Genomic DNA, 26,475 nt, shown 5'->3' with positions numbered 1-26,475 from the left:
GCTGTGGTTGCCTTGGGCTGGTACAGAAGCCCAAACCATAATGTACAATATTTCTAGCCTACTGCTTTAGTGCTTCTTTAAACGCTGCCACCTACTGGGCAAACCTTAAACTACAACGGACCCAGGAGAAGGGACATAGCTGCCCGGGTAGATCAAAGGACCACTTAGGTGTCCGAACTATATAGGGGAACTGCCTGAGCAAACCATACCTAAACCTCAGGGTCCCTACACAACTTAATGTACAATTACCCAGAATGCCTGCCTCCACACTTTTGTCATTTACACTATTTGTTCTCTTTTGTTTCCAAGATATAGACCAGGGATCCTCACCCCGTTTATATCCATGAGCAACATTTCGATATAAAAAGAGTTGGGGAGCAACACAAGCCTGAAAAAGTCCCTGGGGACACCAAATAAGGGCTGTGATTGGCAATTTGGTAGCCCCTGTGTGGCCTATCGGCCTACAGGACACTCTGTTTGGCAGTACAGCTGTTTTTTATGCAAACAAACTTGACTCCATGTCAGGAATCCAAAAATTAGCACCTGTTTTGAGGCCACTGGGAGCATCAAGGGGTTGGTGAGTAACATGTTGCTGGTGAGTCACTTGTTGGGGGATCACTGATATAGACTGTTTTAGACTGCTGTCATGCTGCTGTGATGTTAGAAGAGTCATCTTACCCATCTCTAGTCTCTAGTAGGGAGAGCAACATCCCAGACTCGTAGTTAATGTGTTTTTGCTGATCCTACACAGTCCGACAAAATGGCCATTAGGCAGAGTGGTTGTTGTTGTTACAAAATTCATTATATTAAACATTTAAAATAGTCCAAAATGGTCTAGAAAAAAAATAAAGTAAATTGAAAAAGTGCTTGGACAAGCAAGTGATTTTAATACATTTACACATTAATTAATATAATTCATTAAGTTGTATTCAGAGTTGACATATCCTTTATAGGATTTGTAATTAAAGGACCGTATTAACAGCACATGTATCCCTTAATATTTTGAAAATATAAATAAATCAATAATGAATTGAAATGAGAAAAGTGCTTAGAATAGCCCCTTTATCAATGTGACGTTCACTTATTTTAAAGGTTTACTTTTCCTTTAAAGTTAAAAGAAAAGGGTGAAAAGAAAGGGGGAGAAGGATGGAGGGAAAGGGGGAAATATACAGAGACAGAGAGAAGGTGGGAGGGAGAGAGAGAAGAGAGACATTATATTAGGGTAATGTGCCTTTATATAACATGACAATTCCTGGCAATCTGTCTGTCAAAGCTGCTGTCTGTACCCTGCACCTAATTCAAACAATCTATTCCTGAGCAGCTGCTTTAACCTCTCAATTACCCGTTTATCTTGTTTTCTGTTTACTTTTGTCACTTGAATGTTTCAATTCGGGTGGAATTTAACCCCGGGTTATCTGACAGCAAACAGCTTTTTTTTTTAATTATCATTGTCCTTTATCTTTACACTAATACTCAGGGACCTTTGGAATTCAAGGCTACAAAGGGTTATAAAATGCGGGTGTCACTGGAATGGAGGAGGCCCTTGTTCCAAGAAAACCCATGTTTCTTTTCTTGATTTTCATCAATTTACGGGAAACTGAAAGCTGCTGTGAGAGTGAAAGTGAAAGAGAGGGAATAGGAACTAAAGGGTGGAGATTTTTCATTGAGCAAGAAACAGACTGAGAAGTGAGAGAGCTGGAATATAGTCACACGTAGCAGCTTTCTAGGCAGCAGCCTTATACTTAGCCTGGACAACCCAGCAGGGATCTTATCCTTAGCCTGGACACCCCAGCAGGGATCTTATCCTTGGCCTGGACACCCCAGCAGGGATCTCATCCCAGGCCTGGACAACCCACAGGTAAGTGCTGAGGTTATAGGGGAGTTTCAGGCTGAACTTATTCATTTCTATGTCCCATGGTCATTATCAACATACTCTGTATCTCTGCCAATCCTGGGCCGTGTTCCACTTATGGCCTTCATAGACATTTCTGTAGAATTTGAGCCGCAGGTGATGACCCCCCTACACCCAAACAAAACAAATGGTCGAGTTATTGCTGTTGGGCTCCACATTATTTTCTTTATCAGGTTGTGTCTTATTTTCAAATACGTTTGCTGTTCTTTTTGCATATTTTGAGCTGTAACATTCTGTAATGTAATTGAAACTTGTTTTTTATATTATGCTGATACAAAGAACATCAGGTGTATTCTGTACAAACAAGCCAAATGCTCCCATGACTTTATTATTTGCTTTGGTGTTTGTATCAAAGAACCGGTAACACTGTATAGTAGAGACATGGATTAATGGAGTGCTACCATACTATAGTCATTCTCATTAACAGGCCCTCACGTATGTTGGAGGCAGGGTGTTGCAGAACTACAGGTTGAGTAAATAAATTGGGTGCCAGTTGTCCTTAAAGCAACAGTAACATCAAATTAAACAGCCATTCAAGCACAGGATACACAGTAGATAACAGATAAGTACTACTATAGTTTAAATAAACAAGCTGCTGTGTAGCCATGGGGGCAGCCATTCAAGCACAGGATACACAGTAGATAACAGATAAGTACTACTATAGTTTATATAAACAAGCTGCTGTGTAGCCATGGGGGCAGCCATTCAAGCACAGGATACACAGTAGATAACAGATAAGTACTACTATAGTTTATATAAACAAGCTGCTGTGTAGCCATGGGGGCAGCCATTCAAGCACAGGATACATAGTAGATAACATATAAGTACTACTATAGTTTATATAAACAAGCTGCTGTGTAGCCATGGGGGCAGCCATTCAAGTACAGGATACACAGTAGATAACAGATAAGTACTACAATAGTTTATATAAACAAGCTGCTGTGTAGCCATGGGGGCAGTCATTCAAGCACAGGATACACAGTAGATAACAGATAAGTACTACTATAGTTTATATAAACAAGCTGCTGTGTAGTCATGGGGGCAGACATTCAAGCACAGGATACACAGTAGATAACAGATAAGTACTACTATAGTTTATATAAACAAGCTGCTGTGTAGCCATGGGGACAGCCATTCAAGCACAGGATACACAGTAGATAACAGATAAGTACTACTATAGTTTATATAAACAAGCTGCTGTGTAGCCATGGGGACAGCCATTCAAGCACAGGATACTCAGTAGATAACAGATAAGTACTACTATAGTTTATATAAACAAGCTGATGTGTAGCCATGGGGGCAGCCATTCAAGCACAGGATACACAGTAGATAACAGATAAGTACTACTATAGTTTATATAAACAAGCGGCTGTGTAGCCATGGGGGCAGCCATTCAAGCACAGGATACCCAGTAGATAACAGATAAGTACTACTATAGTTTATATAAACAAGCTGCTGTGTAGCCATGGGGGCAGCCAATGTGTATAAGAAACGGATCCGCACACACGCTGATTAATGCAGTCGGGGAATATCCCCTTTTATTTAGCCACCAAACATCAACGTTTCGGGGGGGGGGAACACCCACCCGGGGGGGAACACCCACCCGGGGGGGAACACCCACCCCCTTCATCAGGATACAATTATTTGTGCAGTAACCCATTTAAACCCAACTTCCCACGCCTTCTTTTCCCATCATGCAACTTGCCACAAAAATGAACCCTTATGTGGAATACAGGAAATTTAACCTATATATAACATACAATGAAACAATCAATTTTGATAAGACAGGTTACAAAATGATCTTTTTCTATCTTAAAGTGTTCAAGTGCAATAATTATTATATATAAAAATGTAGTATCAAAAAAAAATTTAAAAAAAAATATTCACATACATTAAACACCATATTGTAAAAATCCATGCGTTGTATAAATATTATAATACCCTACTGCCCTCGCAATTTTCTAATAACCCTTAATATTATATGTGATCATTCAGCAGTTCTTATCTGTAAAAAATAGAAACATGTAAGAAGGTTAAAAAAAAGTTTATCTCTAATAAGAAACATGTATAACTAAAATTCTCGTTAACGCCCTAAGGTGTGAGTGTTTTTAGCTGCCAAATCCAAAAGGCCTCCCGTCTTAATAACGACTTCTTATCTATCTCACCTTTCTGCCTGTGTATTACTTCCAATATTTGCCATCTGAGTTGTGAAATGTTATGTTTTGCCTCGAAAAAATGTTTCGCCAGTAGGGTTTCCTTTTTAAATTGCTCTTTTTCTTTCTCTTTTTTCTGACCTATAGTGACCCCTTAACTTTTCTCTTCAGGCTTATAATTCCTTATTCTACTCTAATGTTCATATGTTACGTGGGACAGACTTCCAGAGCGTTTAAAACCCGGATGAATGAACATAAGAGTAGAATAAGGAATTCTATAGGTTAAATTTCCTGTATTCCACATAAGGGTTCATTTTTGTGGCAAGTTGCATGATGGGAAAAGAAGGCGTGGGAAGTTGGGTTAAATTGTCTCCTGATGAAGGGGGTGTGTGTTCCCCCCGAAACGTTGATGTTTGGTGGCTAAATAAAAGGGGATATTCCCCGACTGCATTAATCAGCGTGTGTGCGGATCCGTTTCTTATACACATTGGTTGCTAAGGGACCCGGCTGGGTCAACGGAAGGAACGCACCACCAACTGCAGGATTGGTGAACTACAGGTGTGCGGTAGGAGAATTACATTGTAGCCATGGGGGCAGTCATTCAAGCACAGGATACACAGTAGATAACAGATAAGTACTACTATAGTTTATATAAATAAGCTGCTGTGTAGCCATGGGGGCAGCCATTCAAGCACAAGATACACAATAGATAACAGATAAGTACTACTATAGTTTATATAAACAAGCTGCTATGTAGCCATGGGGGCAACCATTCAAGCACAGGATACACAGTAGATAACAGATAATTACTACTATAGTTTATATAAACAAGCTGCTATGTAGCCATGGGGGCAGCCGTTCAAGCACAGGATACACAGTAGATAACAGATAAGTACTACTATAGTTTATATAAATAAGCTGTTGTGTAGCCATGGGGGCAGCCATTCAAGCACAAGATACACAGTATATAACAGATAAGTACTACTATAGTTTATATAAATAAGCTGTTGTGTAGCCATGGGGGCAGCCATTCAAGCACAAGATACACAGTATATAACAGATAAGTACTACTATAGTTTATATAAATAAGCTGTTGTGTAGCCATGGGTGCAGCCATTCAAGCACAGGATACACAGTAGATAACAGATAATTACTACTATAGTTTATATAAACAAGCCTCTGTGTAGCCATGGGGGCAGCCATCCAAGCACAGGATACACAGTAGATAACAGATAAGTACTACTATAGTTTACATAAACAAGCTGTTATGTAGCCATGGGGGCAGCCATTCAAGCACTACTGTGTATCTTGTGCTTGAATGGCTGCCCCCATGGCTACACAGCAGTTTATTTATATAAATTAAACTACCAAGGGTAGCACCCTCCATTGGATATAGTATAGGAAAACAAAATAGTGGTGTGCAGGATCAAGAAACAGTAAATCAGCAGTAAATCAAAAACAAAAGGAACGAATGACCCATGAAGTTGCACCACCCCACCATACATGCCAGGTTCCAGTGTGAGCAAAGTTAAAAATTAAGCTTTAATTATTTTGGAGCTAAAAGAAAATGGGGAACATCCCGCTTAGTAGATCGGTGAGGCCGTATGTGCCTTGGCTTCTACCGCTACCAGAAATAGCCCATAGGCGTCTTAGAACCGGCACGCTATTCAGCCCACACCTCTCCCTTAATAAGCACAGTTGCTATCAATGCCCATACTAGAGGATTACTATGTCCTACATGTAGTAACTTCTGCCTAATTTCACAGCCAGAAATAACCCTGAGAGCGTCCTCGAGCCGGCCCGCTATTTGGCCCACATCGCTCCCAGAGTGAACACAGTTACTTCAATTTACCCAATTCAATCCAACACTCTATTCAACTATTCTACCTTCCTATTGCATTGCTGCACCGAGAACTCTAAGGGGAACGACGATTTGTGGCATTTTTGAGGCTCAGTCAGCTCTTTTAACAGCTTAGGGCAAGTTAAATAATCAAGGCCACAGTCCCGGTTTCCCTGTCTTCTACATCTTTGTGGTGTCCTAGGGATAGAAAAAAACAGGTAGCAGTTGATGGGACAACTCCACCTCCTTATCTTTCTCTCTTCATGAATTGAATTGATTGGGAAATAATTTATCCGATAATTTAATTTTTAAGAACAAGGTTACTGTTTAATTCACTATTTTTATAAACCAATCGGGATCTTCTTTTTTTTTAAAAAAAATACTAATTATTAGCGCAGCACTTTATTGAATGTAATTAACTTACTAATTAATTATTTATCACTTGGCACTTTATAGAATTACTAAGTAATTGTTATTTAGAATGAATTAAAAGGCCCTGTTTAAAACATTGACATATATTTATTTATTTAATTAATTGCACTAACCTGCGATTGTGGGTTAATACCCTGACCTACTAATTTGTTAAGGTGGTCAAGGTGGTGTTGTTGCACAACTACAGTGTTAGATTTCCCATAAGTTGGTTGTTAGTGGAATTAGTACTGGAGTAACTTCGAGACTAATTACTAGTATTGATAGTAGTGGGGTGCTTTTTTCTTTCTCTTTGAATCAACATCTTTAAATAATCAGTTCATGTTACCAGTGATAATTTACTTAATTTTGCCCATACTGAAAAACCTTCACCAGTTCAGCTTTACAGCACAGACCTTTGGATCTGGAATCAGGTGGATGATAACAAGCCAGGGTGAGAAGTCGTTGTCCTGGGAGGTGGTGTATCTTATGGGTACTTGAAGGCCCCAAACTGGGATTCCAAGTAGGTGGTGGTATTTCAAGTACACAGAGACTAAAATAGTCCCACCAGCCTAATAAATAGTGAGTGTCTATGGCATCTTTCAGCAGCCTCTCTGCCATTTGCCAGTCTGCAAATTTGGGTTGCCGCCTTTTCAGTTTGGGGAAACTACCCAGAGGGGCGGGGCTGATGACATCAGGGGAGGGGCCAATGATGTCAGGGGCGGGACTGATGACATGGCAAACTGCGATTTGCTAATCACCATGTCATTAGCTTCAATGTTCTGCCTGGATTTCCTCATTTGAGAATCCGGACAGGTGGCAACCATACTGCCCACAGATTGCCAGTCTGGGCCTGGGCACTAGGTTTAGTTTCACTGATTTGTGGGTCCAAAGTAAAATAAAGGGTTTCTTTTTCAAGGACAATGGGTGCAGGTGATCCTGGGAGTAGGAGGAGAGGCTTCCTGTAAAAGGAGAGGCCCTTAAATTCCAGCAAACTTCATCTAGCATAGGGCACGTAGTAAATACCGGCTCGTTGTGGCTCGTGTCTACACAGCTCCTTAACTTACACTTCCAAATGTCGACCTAAACACTGAATTCATGGGGGGTGGCCACACATTTCCATTTTGGAGCACAGAGACCCTGTCTTTCATGTTGCAAATCACCCCTCTGTTGCGATTTTTCTATTGTTAAACTACAGCAAAATAGTCAGTTACTTTTATAGAGAATTTATATAGTTCAATGCTATTGCCTTCAAGACTTTGACCCTTTCGACACCCCTTTGTCGGTGTTAGGCTCCACGTGTGGCGCTTATCCGATGGCACTAGACAAACCTGAGTCGCTCCGCAGTGGTATTGGGAGAGACTGGGTACCTGGTACTTACTAGCACAGTGGGATGCACTAGGTGCGCTTAGTTTTCTTGAATTGTCAGAAGTTGCCTTACAAGGAAACTTCTGAGCAACTTCGGAAAACGAAGTGCTCCAAGTGCTATCCAACTGGCAATTTAGATTCTAGCCAGCGGGAGGCAGTTTGGGAGATTAGTTGCTCTGAAGGAAATGCGATTTATCGCTGGGCTACTAAATCTCCCCGAATCTGAGTGTGTGTCTCTGCCCTTAATGTCCTTCCACAAAACAACGCTTCTTTAGGGTACTGTCCCTTTGAACAGGATATTCACTCCAAATCCTCTTTGGATGTTAACCGTTCTCTTCACGCGAGTCCAGCACAGTCAGTCATACAGTGAGACTAGCAGCTCCTTTGGATGCTCAGATAGGAATCTCCTGCTGTTTGTTCCTCCAGTCTGGATTCCTTTCACACTCTCTGTCTCTCCAGGCACAGTATGTGGCTTCCCTGTGCCAGCCAGATCCAAATGAATGTGGTGCAGCCTCTCAGCTCTCTGGTCTCTCTCTCTGTCCACCGTATGGTTCTCTCTGCCAGGCTTTTCTCTTATGTCAGTATCTGTGACTTCCTCTTCCTGCCAGCCACTCACTAGCTGCTGTGTCACTTCCTGCTGCACTGAGATCGCTGTACAGCTAGTTGCTAGGTAACAGCTTACAGCACACAGACACAGGATCTATGCCTGAGCCCTTACAGGGATAAGTGCAATGGTTTTGCACTAATTCCCAACACGCCATTTTCCCTTCAACCATATTTTCAGGAAGTTCTGAGGTATAAATAAGTGTTTATACCAATATTGCCTTAACTACCCTACAGATTCTAGCAGTACAGATATGGGACCTGTTCTCCAGAATTCTCAGGACCTGGGGTTTTTTTTATGCTTTAAGGGTCTCTCCATAATTTGAATCACCATACTTTAATAATTAAATCATTAAACATTAAACAACCCCAATAGGATGTAAGATGAATTATATCTTAGTTGGGATCAACTACAACTCTTTTATTATTACAGAAAAAAGGATTTTTTTTAAAGAATTATTTGCTTAAAATGGAGTCTATGGGAGATGGAAACCTTTAATTCAGAGCTGGATAACAGGTTTCCAGAAAACGGATCACATACCTGTATTAAAAACCATTACTAACCTTTAGGCTGGATACCCTCAATCACACGTTTGGGTCCATCTTGGTGGGGGGCAACCCCATAGTTTATCATAGGCTGTAACATATCAGGTTTTCTCACTGAAATCTATTTTAATTGCTTTAGTTTTATTGTTTATTGTATGGTATACAAAGACTGTATAGCACATTTATGGGGTTATGTAATAAAAGACACTAAGTTTGCCACAGTGCAGTAACCCATAGTAGGTATCAGTCAGGTAGGTAGTAGTAGTAGGTACCAGTAGGCAGCATTTACTGGTTACCTGTGTAAAAGCAAAGATGTTATTGGTTGCTATGGGTTTCTACTCCTAGGCAAACTTAGTGCCTTTTATTACATGTGGGGGTTAAAGTCTTATATCTTGCATGATTTGTGGCATGTGCAAAAACAAATAATTAATATGCTAACACTTATTCCCCCTCCCCCTTTCTGCAGGTTCCTACTGAGGAGCCAACTTCACCCTGAAGGATGAGATGTGAGAACTGTGGCCATGAATCAAAAGATTCATCGCCAAAATTCTGCAGTGAATGCGGCCACCGCATGGTTCCTCCCGTCACCATTTTAGAAAATCAAAGCAGATCGGGTAATTGTCTCAGAGATCCAGCGGTGAACTCAACAGATACCAAATATAGGATAGAATGGGTGTTTAATACTAATATGTTTTTATCAGTGAGAAGCTGTTGTGGTAAAAGCTGTTGTAGAACGTGTGCAACAGTATAACTTGCTCTACCAAGACATGCAGCCATTCAAGACTGATTGTTACAGTCCACTTTTTTTTTGTTCAAGAAATCTACAGCTCCTTAAAAATGACAAAGAATTGTTTGCAGGAAGTGCAGTGACACGAAACGCGTCAGACCTTGGACGCTGTTCTTAATACCAAGATTTATCTAATAAAGTAATGTTTTTTACCTAAATAAAAACCTTTGAATGGAGCGATTCTTGTGACCTTTGAGTGCGCCGCTACGTGAACAGAGGTGTATACTTGTGTTCAATTATGATTCTTCCAAATATTACTTGAAATTACTAGAATTCACTACGCCCCAGAACAAAATTGTCTTAGGGCCCCCTATACAGTGACTGATTGTAATTAGGGCCCTTAGAGAACTTCTTTATGGATCCTCTGTCCTGCTTATGGCTTCCAAACTGGGTTCCATCTGCAACTTTTGGTGCAACACATGGAAGCAAGAAAAAGAAGCAAGGAATCCAAGTTTGGGCTGTGGCTGTTGGGAATAAGTAAAGTGACCAATTTTCACTATATCTTCAGAACAACCCAAAGCCTCAAGTAATCTTCATCTGTCTATCCCCTAATCCTGACAACCTGACATAGACTGCACTTCTGGGCAGGGTTTATTGTAGCAGGTTGCTGGACAGAAGAGGCCTAACGCGTTTGGGATAAGATCCCTTAATCAGATCTTATCCCGAAATGCGTTAGGCGTCTTCGGTCCAGCAACCTATGTCAAGTCTATGTCAGGTTTGTCATGTGATACAATGGGGACACTGAAGAACCTGGCAGGGGGAGGATGAGCGGTGAGCTTGAGCGGTCTCTATTTGTGCTTTTTTACTTGTAATACCTTATCCCCTAATCCCTATACATGGAAACATGATCAGTAAAAGGTAACCACACTACTAAGATCCCTGCAGCTACGGTCCTTGCTGTCACCCTACTTCACGCTTCTATTTTGTTGCTCTCCAACCTAGAGTAGAAGTCATATTTACTTCCATGTAGGCTGTTCTCATAAAATTAGTTTGTGTTGAGCAAAATTCCTTGGCTTCACATCTTATTATTATTTTTATATCACAAACGCTTAGGGTGGAATGCAGGGTATTGTTTATCCTCTTGCTCATTATAATGAAATGTTGTGTGAAGCCTTTCTTCTTAGTTGACAATGCAAAGCAAATATGTAACAGTTTCACTGTATCTATAGGAAATGATGACACCAAACCAGCACTTACTTTTGAGAACAAATCAAAGCACGGAGAAACCCCAAGCATTGAAATAGCCTCCACCACTGTCTCAGATGAGGTATGTCAGAGAAATGAGAGATCTCTTTCACTAGAGGAAGAGGATGTGGCTTTCAGAATAGAAGGAACAGTAAGGATTATGTGTGCTCTGCTAAAATGTAAAACATAATGAATGAACTGAATAGATGTTCCTCATATTCTAGTGTATTTTTACCTTCACTTGTTTAGTTATACCATGTGACACATAAAAAAAAAAAAAAAAAATGTTGGGTAAGTACATGTATGATTAAAAGTCATGTGATTATTTGGATTTGGTTTGACCAGGCACTTCGATTCGGCCTAATCAATATCCTGAAAAAGGCTGAATCCTTTTGGCTTGGTCAAATCCCAAACCAAATTCTGGATTTGTTGCATCCCTACTAAATGGGTAATGTGCTCTCTCAAGTTTACTAATACAAATTGGTCCATCCAATATCTTTCATTTTCCCAAATGGTTCTTTCCACTGACAACTTATACATAAAATCCTTAATATATTGTGTGTGTGTTACAGGCAGAGGATAAAACCACAAGCTGTTGCACCTTATTAAATTCAGAGGCAGCGGGTCCTTGCAGGTCAGAAGATGAGAGCACTGATGCAAAAGAAGAAGAAGAGTGGGAAGTTATCAATGAGGATACAAAGCAGTATGAAAGTGCAAATGAGGATCATCCTTTCCAAGAAGCATGTGACGAAGATAAGACTAAAAAAAATGAGGATTCATTTTATCAGCCAGAAAACAATGCTGACACAGATAAAAGCCCTAAATCTGAAAATGTTGATGTTGAACAATATGGGAGAGTAGAGGAGGATTATCCTTACCAAGAAACATATGAGAAAGATAAGACTCAAAAGAAAGAGGATTTGTTCTATCAGCCAGAAAACAATGCTGATAAAGATAACAGCCCTACATCTGACAATTTTGATGTTGAACAATATGGGAGTGTAGAGGAGGATCATCCTCACCAAGAAGCATATGAGAAAGATAAGGCTCAAGAGAATGAGGATTCATTTTATGAGCCAGAAAACAATGCTGATACAGATAACAGCTCTAAATCTGAAAATGTTGATGTTGAACAATATGGGAGTGTAGAGGAGGATCATCCTCACCAAGAAGCATGTGAGAAAGATAAGGCTCAAGAGAAAGATGATTCATTTTTTCAGCCAGAGAACAATTCTGATACAGATAACAGCCCTACATCCAAAAACATTGATGCTGGCAGGACTAACAATTCTGCTAAGAGCAAAGTAGAACAAAGTACCACAAGAAACAAAGCAGAAACAGGCAAGAACAAAGAGAAAGAAAAAAGTACAAGCATGGAAAGTTCCACAACAAAGCAAGGCCCTGATAGCGATAGGATGAAATATTCTACAACTCCCGGTTATTTTACTAACAATTCTAATAAAGAGGAAGAAATTAATAAACAAACAGAGGAAAGCCCAAAGGACATGGCTTGTCAACCAGAAACCAGCAACAATACAGATGAAGGACATAATTCACAAAAATATGACAAGAACAGCACTAAAAAAACTGCAGAAAGTCATCCAGCTCATAATCCTAATACAATTAGAACAGAAGGAAAGGAAGCAGGTAATGCAAAACCAACCCAAAGTAGTAAGGGCATGAGAGGAACACCCCAAAGCAAGGGTTCTGGTAATCCTAATCCAGAGGAAACCAAAAACAGAAACAAGCCAACTGGCAGGGCATGGAGCCCAGGACATTCTTCTGAAAATAAGGGGGGAACAGGAAATACTTCCAAAACAAAGCAAGAAAGCACTAAACCACAAAGTAGTGATCCAACTAAAGATGGAAGAGGCAGCTCTAGATCTCCTAAACAAGGCCCAGGGACTTCTGACAATTCTGGGGAAGGGACACCAGAGTTAGAACATGAGAGATATTTGACTTCTGGGAGCCAAGGACAAGCAAAAAAGGGAGCTCAGGTAAGTGGAAACTTAATTTTTTATGTTGATGTACAAGTTCTGCGGCATTTTCATTGCAATGCTGTGTGGCATCACTCTTCCATACCCCAAAGTTGTTGTAGGACTAATACATCTTAATTATCATCTATAATCAACTACTATATTTGTGCTATTATACAGTACAGCTTATGTCACACAGGTTGTGTAGAAACTACTGGAGGAACCCTCCAGTAGTGACTGATTCATCTGACATTCTTACATTTGGACAACAATCTACGTCCCTTCCAACTATATTAATAAAGACTGTAGAATAATTATTGTGGACATTGGCATAAATTCACTATTGCCAAGGAATCATACTAATACAGCATATAATCTGGTAACATTTTTACAGAAGTGGAAAGAGAAAAAATCACAGGAACAAATGAGAGAAATAAGTGGAACCTCATCTAACGGAGGAAAACCTGTGAAAGGAGGAACCACGAGGTATGCTTTTTTTTAAAATCAGATGGATCAGTGGTCAGTGGTTTCATTATTTCACCTTGTAGCATTGGCTTGTTTCTGAGTTTTTGTGGCACCACACTGTACTATTTTGGAATAAATATATTTATATACAGTCATATAAAAAAGTTTGAGAATCCCTCTACATTCATGAAGTTTTGTTATTATTGGCTGAGCTTCCAAAGTAGCGACTTCCTTTTAATATATAACATGCCTTATGGAAACAGTAGTTTTTCAGCATTGACATAAAGTTTATTGGATTAACAAAAAATTAACAAAATTAGACAGGTACATAAATTTGGGCGCCCCAACAGAGATATTCCATCAATACTTAGTTACAAATGTAACAGCCTCTAGACGCCTCCTATAGCCTTTGATGAGTGTCTGGATTCTGGATGAGGCTATTTTTGACCATTGGTCCATACAAAATCTCTCCAGTTCAGTTAAATTTGATGGACAATCTACTTCAAATCATCCCATAGATTTTCCTTGATATTCAAGTCAGGGGACTGTGACTGCCATTCCAGGTGCAAAATTACAAGGGTACCCAACATTTTGCACATCCAATTTTTCACATATGATTTAATTTCATACAACTGAATACTCCTTCACTAAAACTCTTTATTCAGAAAACACCCAGTACTCAAATATTCCTGGGAAATCAAAGACATACCACTGTTATATTTTTTGTTGAAAGTGGAGTAAATTATTATGGCTGAGAAACTTTTTCACATGACTGTTTATAGGTTTCATTTGATATATAAGTATCAATTTACCTCCGACACTAAAGTGTCCAGGAAAAAAACAGCATTTTAAGTAGATCAGTATCGTTTGAGTTCTACCAAGTATCAGTCACGTAACTCCCCCACCGTGAGACCCAAGGCCGAGCCTAAAGCTGCTCAGGTCTATAGTCAAGCACTGTCTCATTCTGTCTTATTCTCTGAGTGTCAGTCTAGGGATGCCATTGGGATTATGTTGCAGTAAGTATTTACAGGTCACCTGTTTATAAAGAAACACCTGATGTTTATGATAGATGCCCCTGTGCAAACTTAGTGTCTTCTATTGTATGATACACAGTATTTAGCATATATATTTTATTATTATTAAAGTATCGATTCTTATAAAGATATGTTTAAATATTTATTGAAATTTGAAAACAAGGCTTTCTAAATACACATGCTAATATGGATATTCTGTATTGGCTGCGTCTCTTTATCTGCAGACTTGGGGATCCCGCAGATCTTATTTCTGTCTTTTTCCATGTCCTGGTTTCCAAAGACTTTAAAATCAATCCAGAAAATGTTGTGGTAGTGAAAGCTGCTCAGGTGGAAGGTTACAGAGACTGGACGGACACAGTGTGCCATCTGTATCCACAAAGGTAAGCAAAAGCATCAATCTGAGTATGTATTTATTATCTAGGTGCTCAGCCAGGCCTGGATTTCTGTCTTGGGTACCCCTAGGCCATTCTCCTTAGAATGAGGCTGGGCACCATGCCCCCCTAAAGTTCTTGCTGCCCTAGACTCGGACCTTTGTGCCGTCACCACAAATCCCGGCCTTTGTGGCCTCGCCATAAATCCAGGCCTGTGCTCAACTCATGCACAAAAGTTATGATGCCTATTGCACACTTATGATGATGAACACAAAAAAATATTTACTCAAGAATGTTGAGATTTGTTTACTCAAGAATGTTGAGATTCAGACTATTAAAATTATAATTTATTTTTAAAATCCTTTAAAAGTTCTTCATTCTCTGATTAATTACTCCGGAATATTAATGCCAGAAAAAACAAGGGAGTTTCTTATGTCATTCACGTTTTCTGGCATCAATTACTTTTTTTATATAGAAACTTTTTTTGAATCCCAAAACAAAGCCTGCTATTAATCTTTGGATCAAAAAAAAAAAAAAAAAAGGCAATCAATGCAAGTCTTAGGGGCTGATCTACTAAAATTCAGAGTTGGGTGTTTGCTGTGATTCGAGAAAATTGCTGGAAAACAAATTGTGACTGTAAGTCCTTTATAATTCATGTTTGTCAGACTCAAATTTCTGAGATTCAATCGATTGAAGCAATTCTGAAAACTTGAATGACAAAAATTCAGCATCTAAAACCTGTTGAGTTTTTATAGAAGTATTTTTTTTGAAATACAAAAAAATACAAAAAATTTTTATGGAAATGAATCAAAATTAAGATAACAATGCTATTACATTTTTTCTGATTTTTTTTCATAAATATGCTGGCAATCAAGATAATACTCTAGTTAGTTGTTGTCAGTCTCATTAAATGGTATTTAGTTTTTAATAATTTTATACCATTGTATCGATTTTAACTTGTCTTTCATTTGCTGTCATACTGTTATCATTTGTTTAACATGAAAATCAAATAAAATATTTTCAAAATAAAATAAAGATAATACTCAATCAACTTTATTAATATTTTCCAAGTGATGTACTAACCTGACCCATTTCGCTTGGCCAAAAATTTGTGAAATGGCGAAAATTCGCTAAAATTCATTGAAGTCTATGGCAACAAAATTTTATAGATGCACGCATAAGGTTTTTGAAGGTTTGGTAATATATGCATTTCATTTTTTACCCTTTACTGCTTTGTGAAGAGACCACAAGGGCTATTTGCTGTATGAAGGCCGCACTGAAATTTCTAAGAAGAACTTAGATAAATACATTCCATACAAGTATGTCATTTGTCATGAAAAGAAAGAGGAGGAATATGAATTAATTTACAAAAATGACTGTAAAGCGGGCATAATTGTGGATCGTTGTCTACACATTCCATCAAAGCTTCTGAGCAACCAGAGAGGTACGTAAGCCTGTGGACATGGAATTAAAGTATAATGTAACAGTGTTCCCCTGAATTTTTTTTACAAGTTATAGCTGCAGAGTCATCTCATATCAATTTATGAACCATCACAATATAATTTCATCTAGGAATTGTGCTTAAAAAATAATTGCAGCTTTAGACAGCTTATGGCACATTGGGACAGCTTATGCCATTATGCCATTGAGCTATAGCATTACAGAGAAAGCTTAAGATTTTTTTTTAAAGTTTAAAAAAAAAGTAAATGGCTTGTTATTACGACATAGTTGTATCCTAACTGCTTAAAGGAGAAGGAAAGCTACCAAAGCAGTTGATTGCAAATAGATTAGCCATATAAGTGCAAGCTAAAACACTATATTTATTCTGCAGAATGCTTTACCATACCTGAGTAAACAGCTAAAGAAGCTCGCTATGTTTCTTTAGGATAGCAGCTGCCATATTAGCTTGGTGTGACATCACTTCCTGCCTGAGTCTTTTCCTGCTCACTTATAGGTCTGGGCGCAGATTACAGCAGGGTAGGGGAGTAGTGAGGGGGGAGGGGAGAGGAGCAAACTGAGCATGCTCAAGCCCTAGCCCTGGAGGTTTAAGCTGAAAACAGTTAGTCTGATACAGAAGTCCATGTGTACACAATAGAAGGAAAGAAATGTGGTGTTTCTTTTGACAGAGGACTCAGAGCAGCATTACTTTGAGGGTTTACTGATGTATTTATATAGACCTTTCTGATAAAGCTTACTTAATTTTAGCCTTTCCTTCTCCTTTAAATGCATTGTGACTGGAGTAACTATAAGTTACGAAAATGTTGTGAAATGTTGTGTCTCCCATTAATATTTAGAATCCTCTATGTTGCCTTCCACTTTCTTCATGGCACATCTAGTTGTCATTTACTTGTAAAGTGATGTGTTAAGTGATATGCCATACTTTTGTACAGGTATAGGATCCCTTATCCAGAAACCCGATATCCAGAATGCTCCGAATTAAGGAATGGCTGTCTCCCATGGACTCCATTTTATCCAAATATTCCAAATCTTTAAAAATTATTTCCTTTTTCTGTGTAATAATAAAACAGTAGCTTGTACTTGATCCCAACTAAGATATAATTAATCCTAATTGGAAGCAAAACCAGCCTATTGGGTTTATTTCATGTTTACTTGATTTTCTAGTAGACTTAAAGCACAAAGACCCAAATTACGGAAAGATCCGGGAAAATTTCAGGTCTCGAGCATTCTGGATAACAGGTCCCATACCTGTATAAAAAACCAAAGTTTGAGCCAATAAGCTCTTGAAAAATATAAATATGTTTACTTCATTCTTGCCTGAGGTGTGTGAACTTGAAAAGAGTGTGTAACATGCTAATATCTTAACTCTGACACTTCTACTTTTATATTTCTAGAGTGGCACCAATACGATGACGTGTGTATGAAACGTGATGATGGATATATTAATAAGGCATACACATTTATAGGATGGAACAAGTCTACCATTTTTGAAGGGAAGAAATTGGCAGGAAATATCATGTTGGATGGAATCTTTAGTCTTCTCACTGACTGTGACTCCAGTAACTTGTCAAGTTTTCTAAATCAACTCCATCAGTTTTATTATGTTTTATTTAACTCACTGGTGTTTGAAGATGAACCCACAGCCTGGAAATCTCATGGGTTTGGAGAGAAGGAGGTACAGAATACCAGTTACAGTTCTAATAGTGTATTCAGGAGTACCCACATCAGCCTACAACATGCATTTACATACTTTGTATACTCTTGACACAAAAGCATCCTTCAGCTTTAGCACCCAACTGCTTGACATTTACTGAAGTGCTAGGAAGGAAACCCTGGAATTTGTGTAATCTCTGTATATGAACATTTTAATATTTCCAAATCTTAATGAATAATGAAATTTAAAAGCACCTGGGCACTCAAGTGTAATTTTCTTTGCACTTGTATACTTCTTGAGCCCTAGGACACAACTCTTTGCAGTCTTGCAATGGTGTGCAAAAACTCTTTAGGAAGCACTGTTTGAATTCAGTAATGATGCATAGTGATGGAAGGGAGCAGCATGGAGCTTGATTATCCCCTGTATCCCTTACCTTACTTGCCATTAAAGCGTGCTGTGTTAGCCTAAAGAAAATGAGTCCCTTGCACCGGAAAGTGCACTGAGTGAATATAGTAGCTAATCTTAGACCTTGGGTCATATTGTCTCAAAAACACACTTCTCTTGTGAGCACTCCGCCATCTTTGATCTGTCTCTCACATGCACAGTAGAGTGAAGTCTACTATCATACTGCTCATGCAAACTGATGAAGCAGATGTGTTGAAGGAAAGTAGTGTTGCTTAAAGGGATACTGTCATGGGAAAAAACATTTTTCTCAAAATGAATGGGTTAATAGTGCTGCTCCAGCAGAATTCTGCACTGAAATCCATTTCTCAAAAGAGCAAACAGATTTTTTTATATTCAATTTTGAAATCTCACATGGGGTTAGACTTTTTGTCAATTTCCCAGCTGCCCCAAGTCATGTGACTTGTGCTCTGATAAACTTCAATCACTCTTTACTGCTGTACTGCAAGTTGGAGTGATATCACCCCCCACCCTTTCCCCCCCCCCAGCAGCCAAAAAAAAGAACAATGGGAAGGTAACCAGATAACAGCTCCCTAACACAAGATAACAGCTGCCTGGTAGATCTAAGAACAACACTCAATAGTAAAATCCAGGTCCCACTGAGATACATTCAGTTACATTGAGAAGGAAAAACAGCAGCCTGCCAGAAAGCATTTCTCTCCTAAAGTGCAGGCACAAGTCACATGACCAGGGGCAGCTGGGAAATTGACAAAATGTCTAGCCCCATGTCAGATTTCAAAATTGAATATAAAAAAATCTGTTTGCTCTTTTGAGAAATGGATTTCAGTGCAGAATTCTGCTGGAGCAGCTCTATTAACCCATTCATTTTGAGAAAAATGTTTTTTCCCATGACAGTATCCCTTTAAGGAACTCCTGGGAAGTTGAACAAAGATGGCAGCGTGGTGCTTACAATAGATGATAGTTCAGGCTGGTGCATTTTGGGTATAAGGTTAGCAACTGTCTTTACTGGTGGTCCCCTAACAGATTTTTTCTTTAATATTACCAATAAATGGTGCCAAAGTGCTGAAGATAATCAGTGTTTTGTAAAAAAACAAAAAAAAAAAACAAACTTTGTCATAGGTTAGCAGTCACAAAAGACTAACAATGCATGTTTGTTTGTTTTTCTTAAAACAGTTGATTAATTTAATAATGGGAAAACTCTACCAACATCTTATCAACAAGAATTTATCAGCAGTGGATGCCATTATAAAAGACAGGCTGATGGCTGGATTACTCTGCGCCAAACTGATAGAAACCTACTCACTTCCTGCTGACAAGGATTCTCTTGTAAAGGTTTGCAGACTCCTCTCTTTGGAGCAGATGCTTAACAAAAACCTACCCATCCAACTTGAGGAACTGAAAAGAATCTTCTCAGTGTACGAGGGGTAGGTGTTCTCTTTTAATGCATTTTATGAAAATGGGCTTTTTTGTGTTTTAGTGAACCCCAATTTACAAAAAGTTACAAACAGAAATTGCCTTTGATGGAGAAGTTGCTGTCTTCTGTTGTCTGGTTATGCAAACATTTTTTGACATGTGTTTATTCAGTTGAGCTGAATACATATCTGATTTCACTGATTAAAACCATAATAGTCTGCTACAACTTGTAAGAAACAATAACCAACACCTCTTAGGGTGGCAACATTAGCTCACCTTGTTCCTTGAAGTGATGGAATATAGGACTTGATGTCCCTCTGGTTTCCATAGTAAGAAGCGCAAAGATTCTCAAGAACTTCAAGTCCCTGGCAGAGGGGGGCATGGAAGTAAATTTTCTGCATGCTATTTAGCAAATTGGTATTCTTTGAAAAAATATTGTGTATTAAAAAAAAATTGCCATTACCATTTGAACTTTGTATATTGCACTGAGCTCCTGACATCTGAATCTCGTTACAGAATAGAGTATTCCCTGAAACTATTCTGCATGAGATGCATTGATGGTAAAATTGAAGACTGGGTGCAGATATTGCCTGTTTATCACACATTTAACACTCCGGCTAAACCAGAGGATTCCACACAACTAAAACCAGAGGAAAACTGGGCAGGTTTGGACGGGCTGCCATATCAAACCATTGTGATACGGTCTAAGTTTTACAATAGGTAAAAATATAACAACTTTAGCTCATTTATTTCCTGGCATTTATACAGCACCAACATATTTATGCAGCACTTTTCAGAGATTATAAATCTTTCCCTGCACTGGTGAAGTTTACAATCTAAGCCCTATTAAATATACACATATACTGTATATGGCCAGTTTTTATCAGGAGCCAATTAACTTGCCTGTACGTTTTTGGAAGAAAATAAGAGTACACAGAGAAAATTCATATTGAAAGGGAAAATATAAAACTTTTTTGCAGGTAGTGCCCAAACTTGAGACCCCAGAGCTGCACGGCAGTAGTGCTACTCGCTGAGCCACTGTGCTTCCAATCTGATATACATAGTCTATGGATATCATCTGACGCTAGACCCTTGGTTATACTGTGCATCAGTCTCATGCTGGATCCTTTAGACTGTCTTTGAGAATGCCCAATCCATTTTATAAACCTTTAAATTGCTTTTCTCTTCATTTGCTGTGCTACTTTTGCCTTCCAAAATGAGGTGGGGATTACCATGATGTGTGGTCAACATTGGCAGATGTCTACACAAATGAAGACTTAACCTGAGTTAATCAAGGGTGTAATCTTAGGGTTTTTTCTTTTTTAATATTTAATTTCAATTTAATTTATTACATTTAAGACTTTTGCATCGGAGTCAGGTCAGAATTAATGTTTACCATTGACTTTATTACAGAGATGTCCAAAAATACATGAGGAGTAAGGAGAGTTTACAACAGGCAGGCAGAACTTTACACAGATCTTGGCTGTGTCTATTACCACTGGAAAACTTGTTCACGTTTTTGGATACAATTCCCACCGATTTCCGAGATGCTTTTACCGCTGCCTGGTACAAATTTCATACACAATCCTCAAGCAGCAAAGATAAGGTTTGTTTTATGTTACATTATATGGCATTTCTTGTCCCATCACATAACAAAATAATATTAGAGTAAAGGAAAAACTAATCATCTCAATACAGTGTACGAAGGGACAAAAAATATATTTTTAAAACGTCTTTTTTGCTCGCATATAACACTTGGGATGGGGAAAGCCGATTCTTGTTCTTCCTGTTCTTTCACAATACCACTGACTAGTCTGGAAACCGGATAAATTCATACACATTTAAATATATATCTTTTAATTCATTTAAACATTGGCTATAGTTCTGCTTAAGTACAATGAATTGAAAATTCTGTTTTTGTTTGTGCTGGATTTTTCTACTGTGATTAAATGTGAATACATTTAACCTGTTCATGTTTATTCTTAAATAATTGCTATGAAAACAAAGGAAGAAAACAAATATATTCAGCTGAAATTTTTTCAAACTCAAGTTCTTGAGGATTTCTCGAAAACACAATCTCGAAAATGGTTTGAAAAACCAAGTCATGGCAAGTTTTTTGGGAAGTGTATTCGAAGTCTTCTGTTTTTGTTTGTTTTATTAAATGGAGCATTCACATGAAACCCTACCCATAGCAAGTACAATCTTCACTACCATGGCCCGGTGGTAATACCAAAGGTAATGCCTACCCAAAAAAGGGTTAGGTACAGGGGTCCAGTGTGCCTTGCAACCCCCTGTGCTTTTCCTTTGTGCCTTATGAATTAATAGCAAGGAGGGTTGCTTGCTGGGTGATGTCCTTGTGCACCACTTTTTGTTTGCAGGATGGACATTCCAGTAGGCAAAGTGTTGCATCTGTCCATGGCAGTAGCAACTTCTGGTGAGACGGGTGCACTGGAGGAGAAATGTGGAGAATTTGTGCCTGGCGAATTTATTTTCCCATTACTACAATAACCCATTATACTGGTTACATTTAGTGATGGGTGAATATGGAGCGTTTCACTTCGCCGAAAAATTCGCAAATTTGCTGCAAAATTCACAAAACGGCGAAAAATTTGTGAAACGTCGCCGCCATCTCGTCTTCGACGCCGGCGTCCATTTTTTGGATGCTACCGCACATTCGTCTGCGAAAATGCGCCGGCGTCCATTTTTTTTTGATGCTGGCAAATTTTCAATGTCGATTTTTCACCGCGGTTTCGCGAATTTATTCGCCAGGTACAAATTTGCGGCGAATTCATGCCTGGCGAATAAATTCGCCCATCACTAGTTAGATTTCCTAAGACAGAAACCCATACTCCACAAGCTGACAGGTGCAAGCATCAACAGTTGCTCTCAATATAACATTTTCAGATAATTAGGTCTGACAAAAAGGATATTTGATGTCCAATGATGTAGTAAGTGCTCAACGTTTTTCATCAGTTAAGCAGTATCTGTCTATAACACAACATAATTGCATGGTGTCCCCATCTGTTTGGTCGTTCTGCAACAGTGTGGCCCTCCTCTATAGAAACAAACTGATGTTCCATCTTAAAATTAAAATCCAGAGAGTTTAAACCAGTTTTTTATTTCCATTACAGCACATTGAGAAGATTCTAACAAAACTTCTGAATATGGCAAAAGGACCGAGCCAGGGGTAAGTACAAAATCTGACAAAGTTTCCCTCTATGTAATCAATGTTCTGATTTTGACTCACATAGCATGCTTTTGCAACTATGTAATAGTTAGTAGAATATGTTTTAGTGCAATTGAGGTCTTTAATGCAATTTAATTTAATCAGTTTGGTATTGTAAATATGCTGAAAACTGAAAAAACACATGATTTGCATTTGCAAATTAGAACTTGAGTCAGTATTGAGCCAAGTCCACCATGGAAGATTCAGGGAGTTATTTATTAAATTCTTTACTAAAATTGTATTTAAAAAAACACTACCAAACTTTAGCTTATTTATTAATAAAAATACTTTGATTTAATCGGATCACAGAAAAACTCAAATTGCTAGAATTTTTGGGCTCTTTCCCAAATTGTTAGAATTTTTCAGGCTTTTTCCCTGACTCTCTCGATTATTTTCGAGTTTTTGTCAGATTTTTGGGCTAAACCCAGTGCATACCTTAAAAACTTCAAATTGAGATAGGTGCCTCACCCATTGACTTATACGGGACCTTGACAGGTGTGAGATGGCAGCTTTTCGGATTCTGGTTTTTGCAGCATCATAGTATAATAAATCTAAAAAAAATGTTTTTTTCCCCTCTAAATATTTGGGTTTTCTAGTTAAAAAAACTAAAATTTTTGGAGATTTCATCACTTCGGGGCAGATTTATCAAGGGTCGAATTTCGAGGGTTAAAAAACCCTCGAATTCGACCCTCGAAGTAAAATCTTTCGAATTCAAATATCGAATTCAAAGGATTTTTGCGCAAAACATTTGATTGAACGATCGAATATAAAAGAAACGATTTGAACGATTTTAAGCAATCGATCGAAGGATTTTTATTCGACCAAAGAAAAGCTTAGAAAAGTGATGGGGAAGGTCCCCATAGGCTAACATTGGACTTCGGTAGGTTTAATATGGCGAAGTATGAAGTCTAAGTTTTTTTTTAAAGAGACAGTACTTCGATTATCGAATGGTCAAATAGTCGAACGATTTTTACTTTGAATCGCTCTAATCATTTGATTCGAACGAATTTGACCAATTCGATGGTGGAAGTATCCAAAAAATTACTTCGAAATTCTAATATTTTTTCATTCTAATTATTAACTCGAGCATAGTAAATCTGCACCTTGGATTTCAATAATACCTCCCTTAGTGTTCAGCCGAATCCAAAATAATTGGATCCAGTGCATCTCTAGTTAAAGGGGACCTGTCACCCAAAAAAAATATTCAAAATCCTATTTTACCACATTAGTCAAGCAAGATGAACTTTAATTACACTTAGGGGGTTATTTAGGGGGTTATGCAAAAATCACGAAAAATTCATGATTTTTTTTTAAGAAAATCAGACTTTTAAAAAAATCATACATTTTTCGGAATTTATTAAACCCTGAGGATGGAAAAGTCTGAATCTGAAAATCCGGTTGCATATAAGTCAATGGGAGAAGTCCCAATGATTTTTTGATATGCGCTGGGTTTCGTGCAATACCTTGGAGTTTTCTGAGTTTTCAAGTGAAATTTATGAAATTTTTTTGAAATTCATGAAAATCGGATGAAAAAATCCGAAAATATAGTGAAAATCTGATTTTTTTTTCCGCAAATCACATTTTAGGGAAAAATCAATAATAAATAAGTGTAAAAAACCTGAGCGGATTTAATCGGAGTTTGTAGCACAAAATATTGAGATAAATTTCGACTTTGATAAATAAACCCCTATATATATTATTTGAATCTTGTTTCCTTCAGTCTGGGAATTCATAATTATAACAAGCAGGCAGGAGCCATTTTGAGGACACTGTTATTAAGACAAGCCTTGTATCATCTCAGAATCTTGTTTGTGCACCAGAATGGGGGACCTGATGTCCATCCCCATGTCCTGGTTACACAATTAAATGGTGAAGAGAGAGGGGGAATGTGGGGAGAGCAGTGACATGTAGGAAGTGCTGAATGGAAAGTGGAAGTAATTGTCTGTAACTGTTTGCCTATGCCTAAGACATAGAGGAGGGGCAGACAATATTTGATTGACAGCTGAGATTTTTAAATGAACTTACAACAGCTATGAATGCTTTAATAAAAAATGGAAAATTGGATTTCATGTTTAATTTGAAAAAGACTTTTATTATACAGCTTTTTGTGTCTGGGTGACAGGTCCACTTTAAAACATGAGTAGAAGTAATTTAACACAGCTTGATAAATATAGCCGTTTTATATCACTTTTTACTACTTTTTGTGTTCTACATAGCTTGATATATAAGCCTCTAACAGTAGTTTATATTTACTAAACAATTCATAGGGGCAGATTTATCAAAGGTCAAATTTTGAAGTTATTTGAATTTTTTGTTAACTCTAATACATTTAAATTTACCACAACTCAAATGGGAGTATATTCATGAAAAAACTCAAACGTATAATATTCGATCTAATACAACAACCTTAAAATTCTAATTTTAATCAAACTTGAATCGATTTGTCCTCCGAAAAAAACCTTGAATGTCAGGAAGGCAATTAACATCTTCAAATGGTTCAGCGGACCTTTGCCATTGACTTGTAAATGAACTCAGCAGGTGGAGAATATTCAAATTAAAACTGTTTCCAGGGCTGAGGTGTGATAAAACACATTCAAATTCGAGTTGGTGATTTAAAATTCAAATTTGTGAGTTTTGACAAAAAAAATGAATTTTGAATATTGTTCAACAAATCCAGTGATTATATGCATTGTTCCATTGATTGGATATTGTGTTATAAAGCCAAAATCAATGCTTTTAGCTTTTTTTTTATTTGAAATAGTATGCAGGCGTTTCATTTATTTACAAAATATTTCTTAAGTTTGCATATGCTACCCAATGAATTTGAGGTTTTGTGGTTGGATTAGTGTATATGTTTGTTTTATTAAAGATTTTTCACATTTAAAATTTTTCTTTGGGCGGGTATATATTTTTAGGTCACTGCAGAAGGACTCCATATACCTGTGTAATATCAGTTTGAAACTTCATCATTTAATCTGCACTCAAACAGGGCTGAATAAAAACAGTCAGCTCCCACTTTTGTCTTTCAAGATCGCACTAAAGCTTTTTGGAGCAGCACAGAAACAGGCAAGTGCGAGTTTCAAGAACAAAAAAGGCGGAGCACCATGAGAATTCAGTAAAATTTAAAAAATGAAGTTTTATTCAATAGACATCTAAGAACAAGTTACAGCAGCAGTGAACCCCTGGCTGCCCGCTTAACGCGTTTCGTGGCGTCCTGCCACTTCATCAGAAGCTCAGTGCGAGTTTCAGCCAATCAGCCATCTTGCCCTGCTCTACGCTGGGCCACATTTCTTTCAATCAACTCTTAATTGTTCCTGGAAACGTTATCTTCCAATATATCTTATATCTGTTAAAAGATGAGTTTGATAAATGAAACATTTTCATAGGTGTTACTTTTATTCAAACTTATTTTCCCATGAATTTGATGAATTCATTGAATCTGTACCACTTAAATGATCCAATTTTTTAACTATTATGTTACAAATACAGAGGCGTAAATAAAGCAAAGAGCTCTACCTAGGCCATGTTTCTTGCCTTTGTAGCGCTATAGTAAATTGAGTGCACCTTACTCTACTATAAGCTCCACTCCCAGTATATATGCTCCGGATGAGACCTTAAAATCAGAGAGTGAGCCTTTGCAGCAATGTGTGTAA

At 38.1% G+C, this 26,475-nt stretch overlaps 1 protein-coding gene across 3 annotated transcripts in view; it reads left to right on the top strand.

The window, feature by feature from the left end:
• Positions 1-1,415: 1,415 nt before the first annotated feature.
• Positions 1,416-26,475, top strand: part of LOC108699444 (E3 ubiquitin-protein ligase RNF213) — an 85,603-nt gene continuing 60,543 nt past the window's right edge. The window contains exons 1-13 of one of the 3 annotated variants that reach the window (XM_041573684.1): positions 1,416-1,858; positions 9,297-9,444; positions 10,787-10,884; positions 11,375-12,799; positions 13,173-13,264; positions 14,502-14,657; positions 15,890-16,092; positions 17,501-17,781; positions 19,357-19,607; positions 20,113-20,316; positions 21,010-21,202; positions 22,728-22,783; positions 25,738-25,888. In XM_041573684.1, the coding sequence (XP_041429618.1) occupies positions 9,330-9,444; positions 10,787-10,884; positions 11,375-12,799; positions 13,173-13,264; positions 14,502-14,657; positions 15,890-16,092; positions 17,501-17,781; positions 19,357-19,607; positions 20,113-20,316; positions 21,010-21,202; positions 22,728-22,783; positions 25,738-25,888 (3,225 nt within the window). In that variant the 5' untranslated portion in view covers positions 1,416-1,858; positions 9,297-9,329. Of the gene's footprint in view, positions 1,859-9,296; positions 9,445-10,008; positions 10,095-10,786; positions 10,885-11,374; positions 12,800-13,172; positions 13,265-14,501; positions 14,658-15,889; positions 16,093-17,500; positions 17,782-19,356; positions 19,608-20,112; positions 20,317-21,009; positions 21,203-22,727; positions 22,784-25,737; positions 25,889-26,475 lie in introns of those variants that run through there. The other 2 variants (XM_041573683.1, XM_041573685.1) reach the window with 2 other exon arrangements.

This window comes from Xenopus laevis, chromosome 8L (assembly GCF_017654675.1).
Source record: "Xenopus laevis strain J_2021 chromosome 8L, Xenopus_laevis_v10.1, whole genome shotgun sequence".
Lineage (NCBI taxonomy): Eukaryota > Metazoa > Chordata > Amphibia > Anura > Pipidae > Xenopus > Xenopus laevis.
The sequence above is the reverse complement of the archived record's forward strand: the minus strand, read 5'-3'. Positions and strand labels throughout refer to the sequence as shown.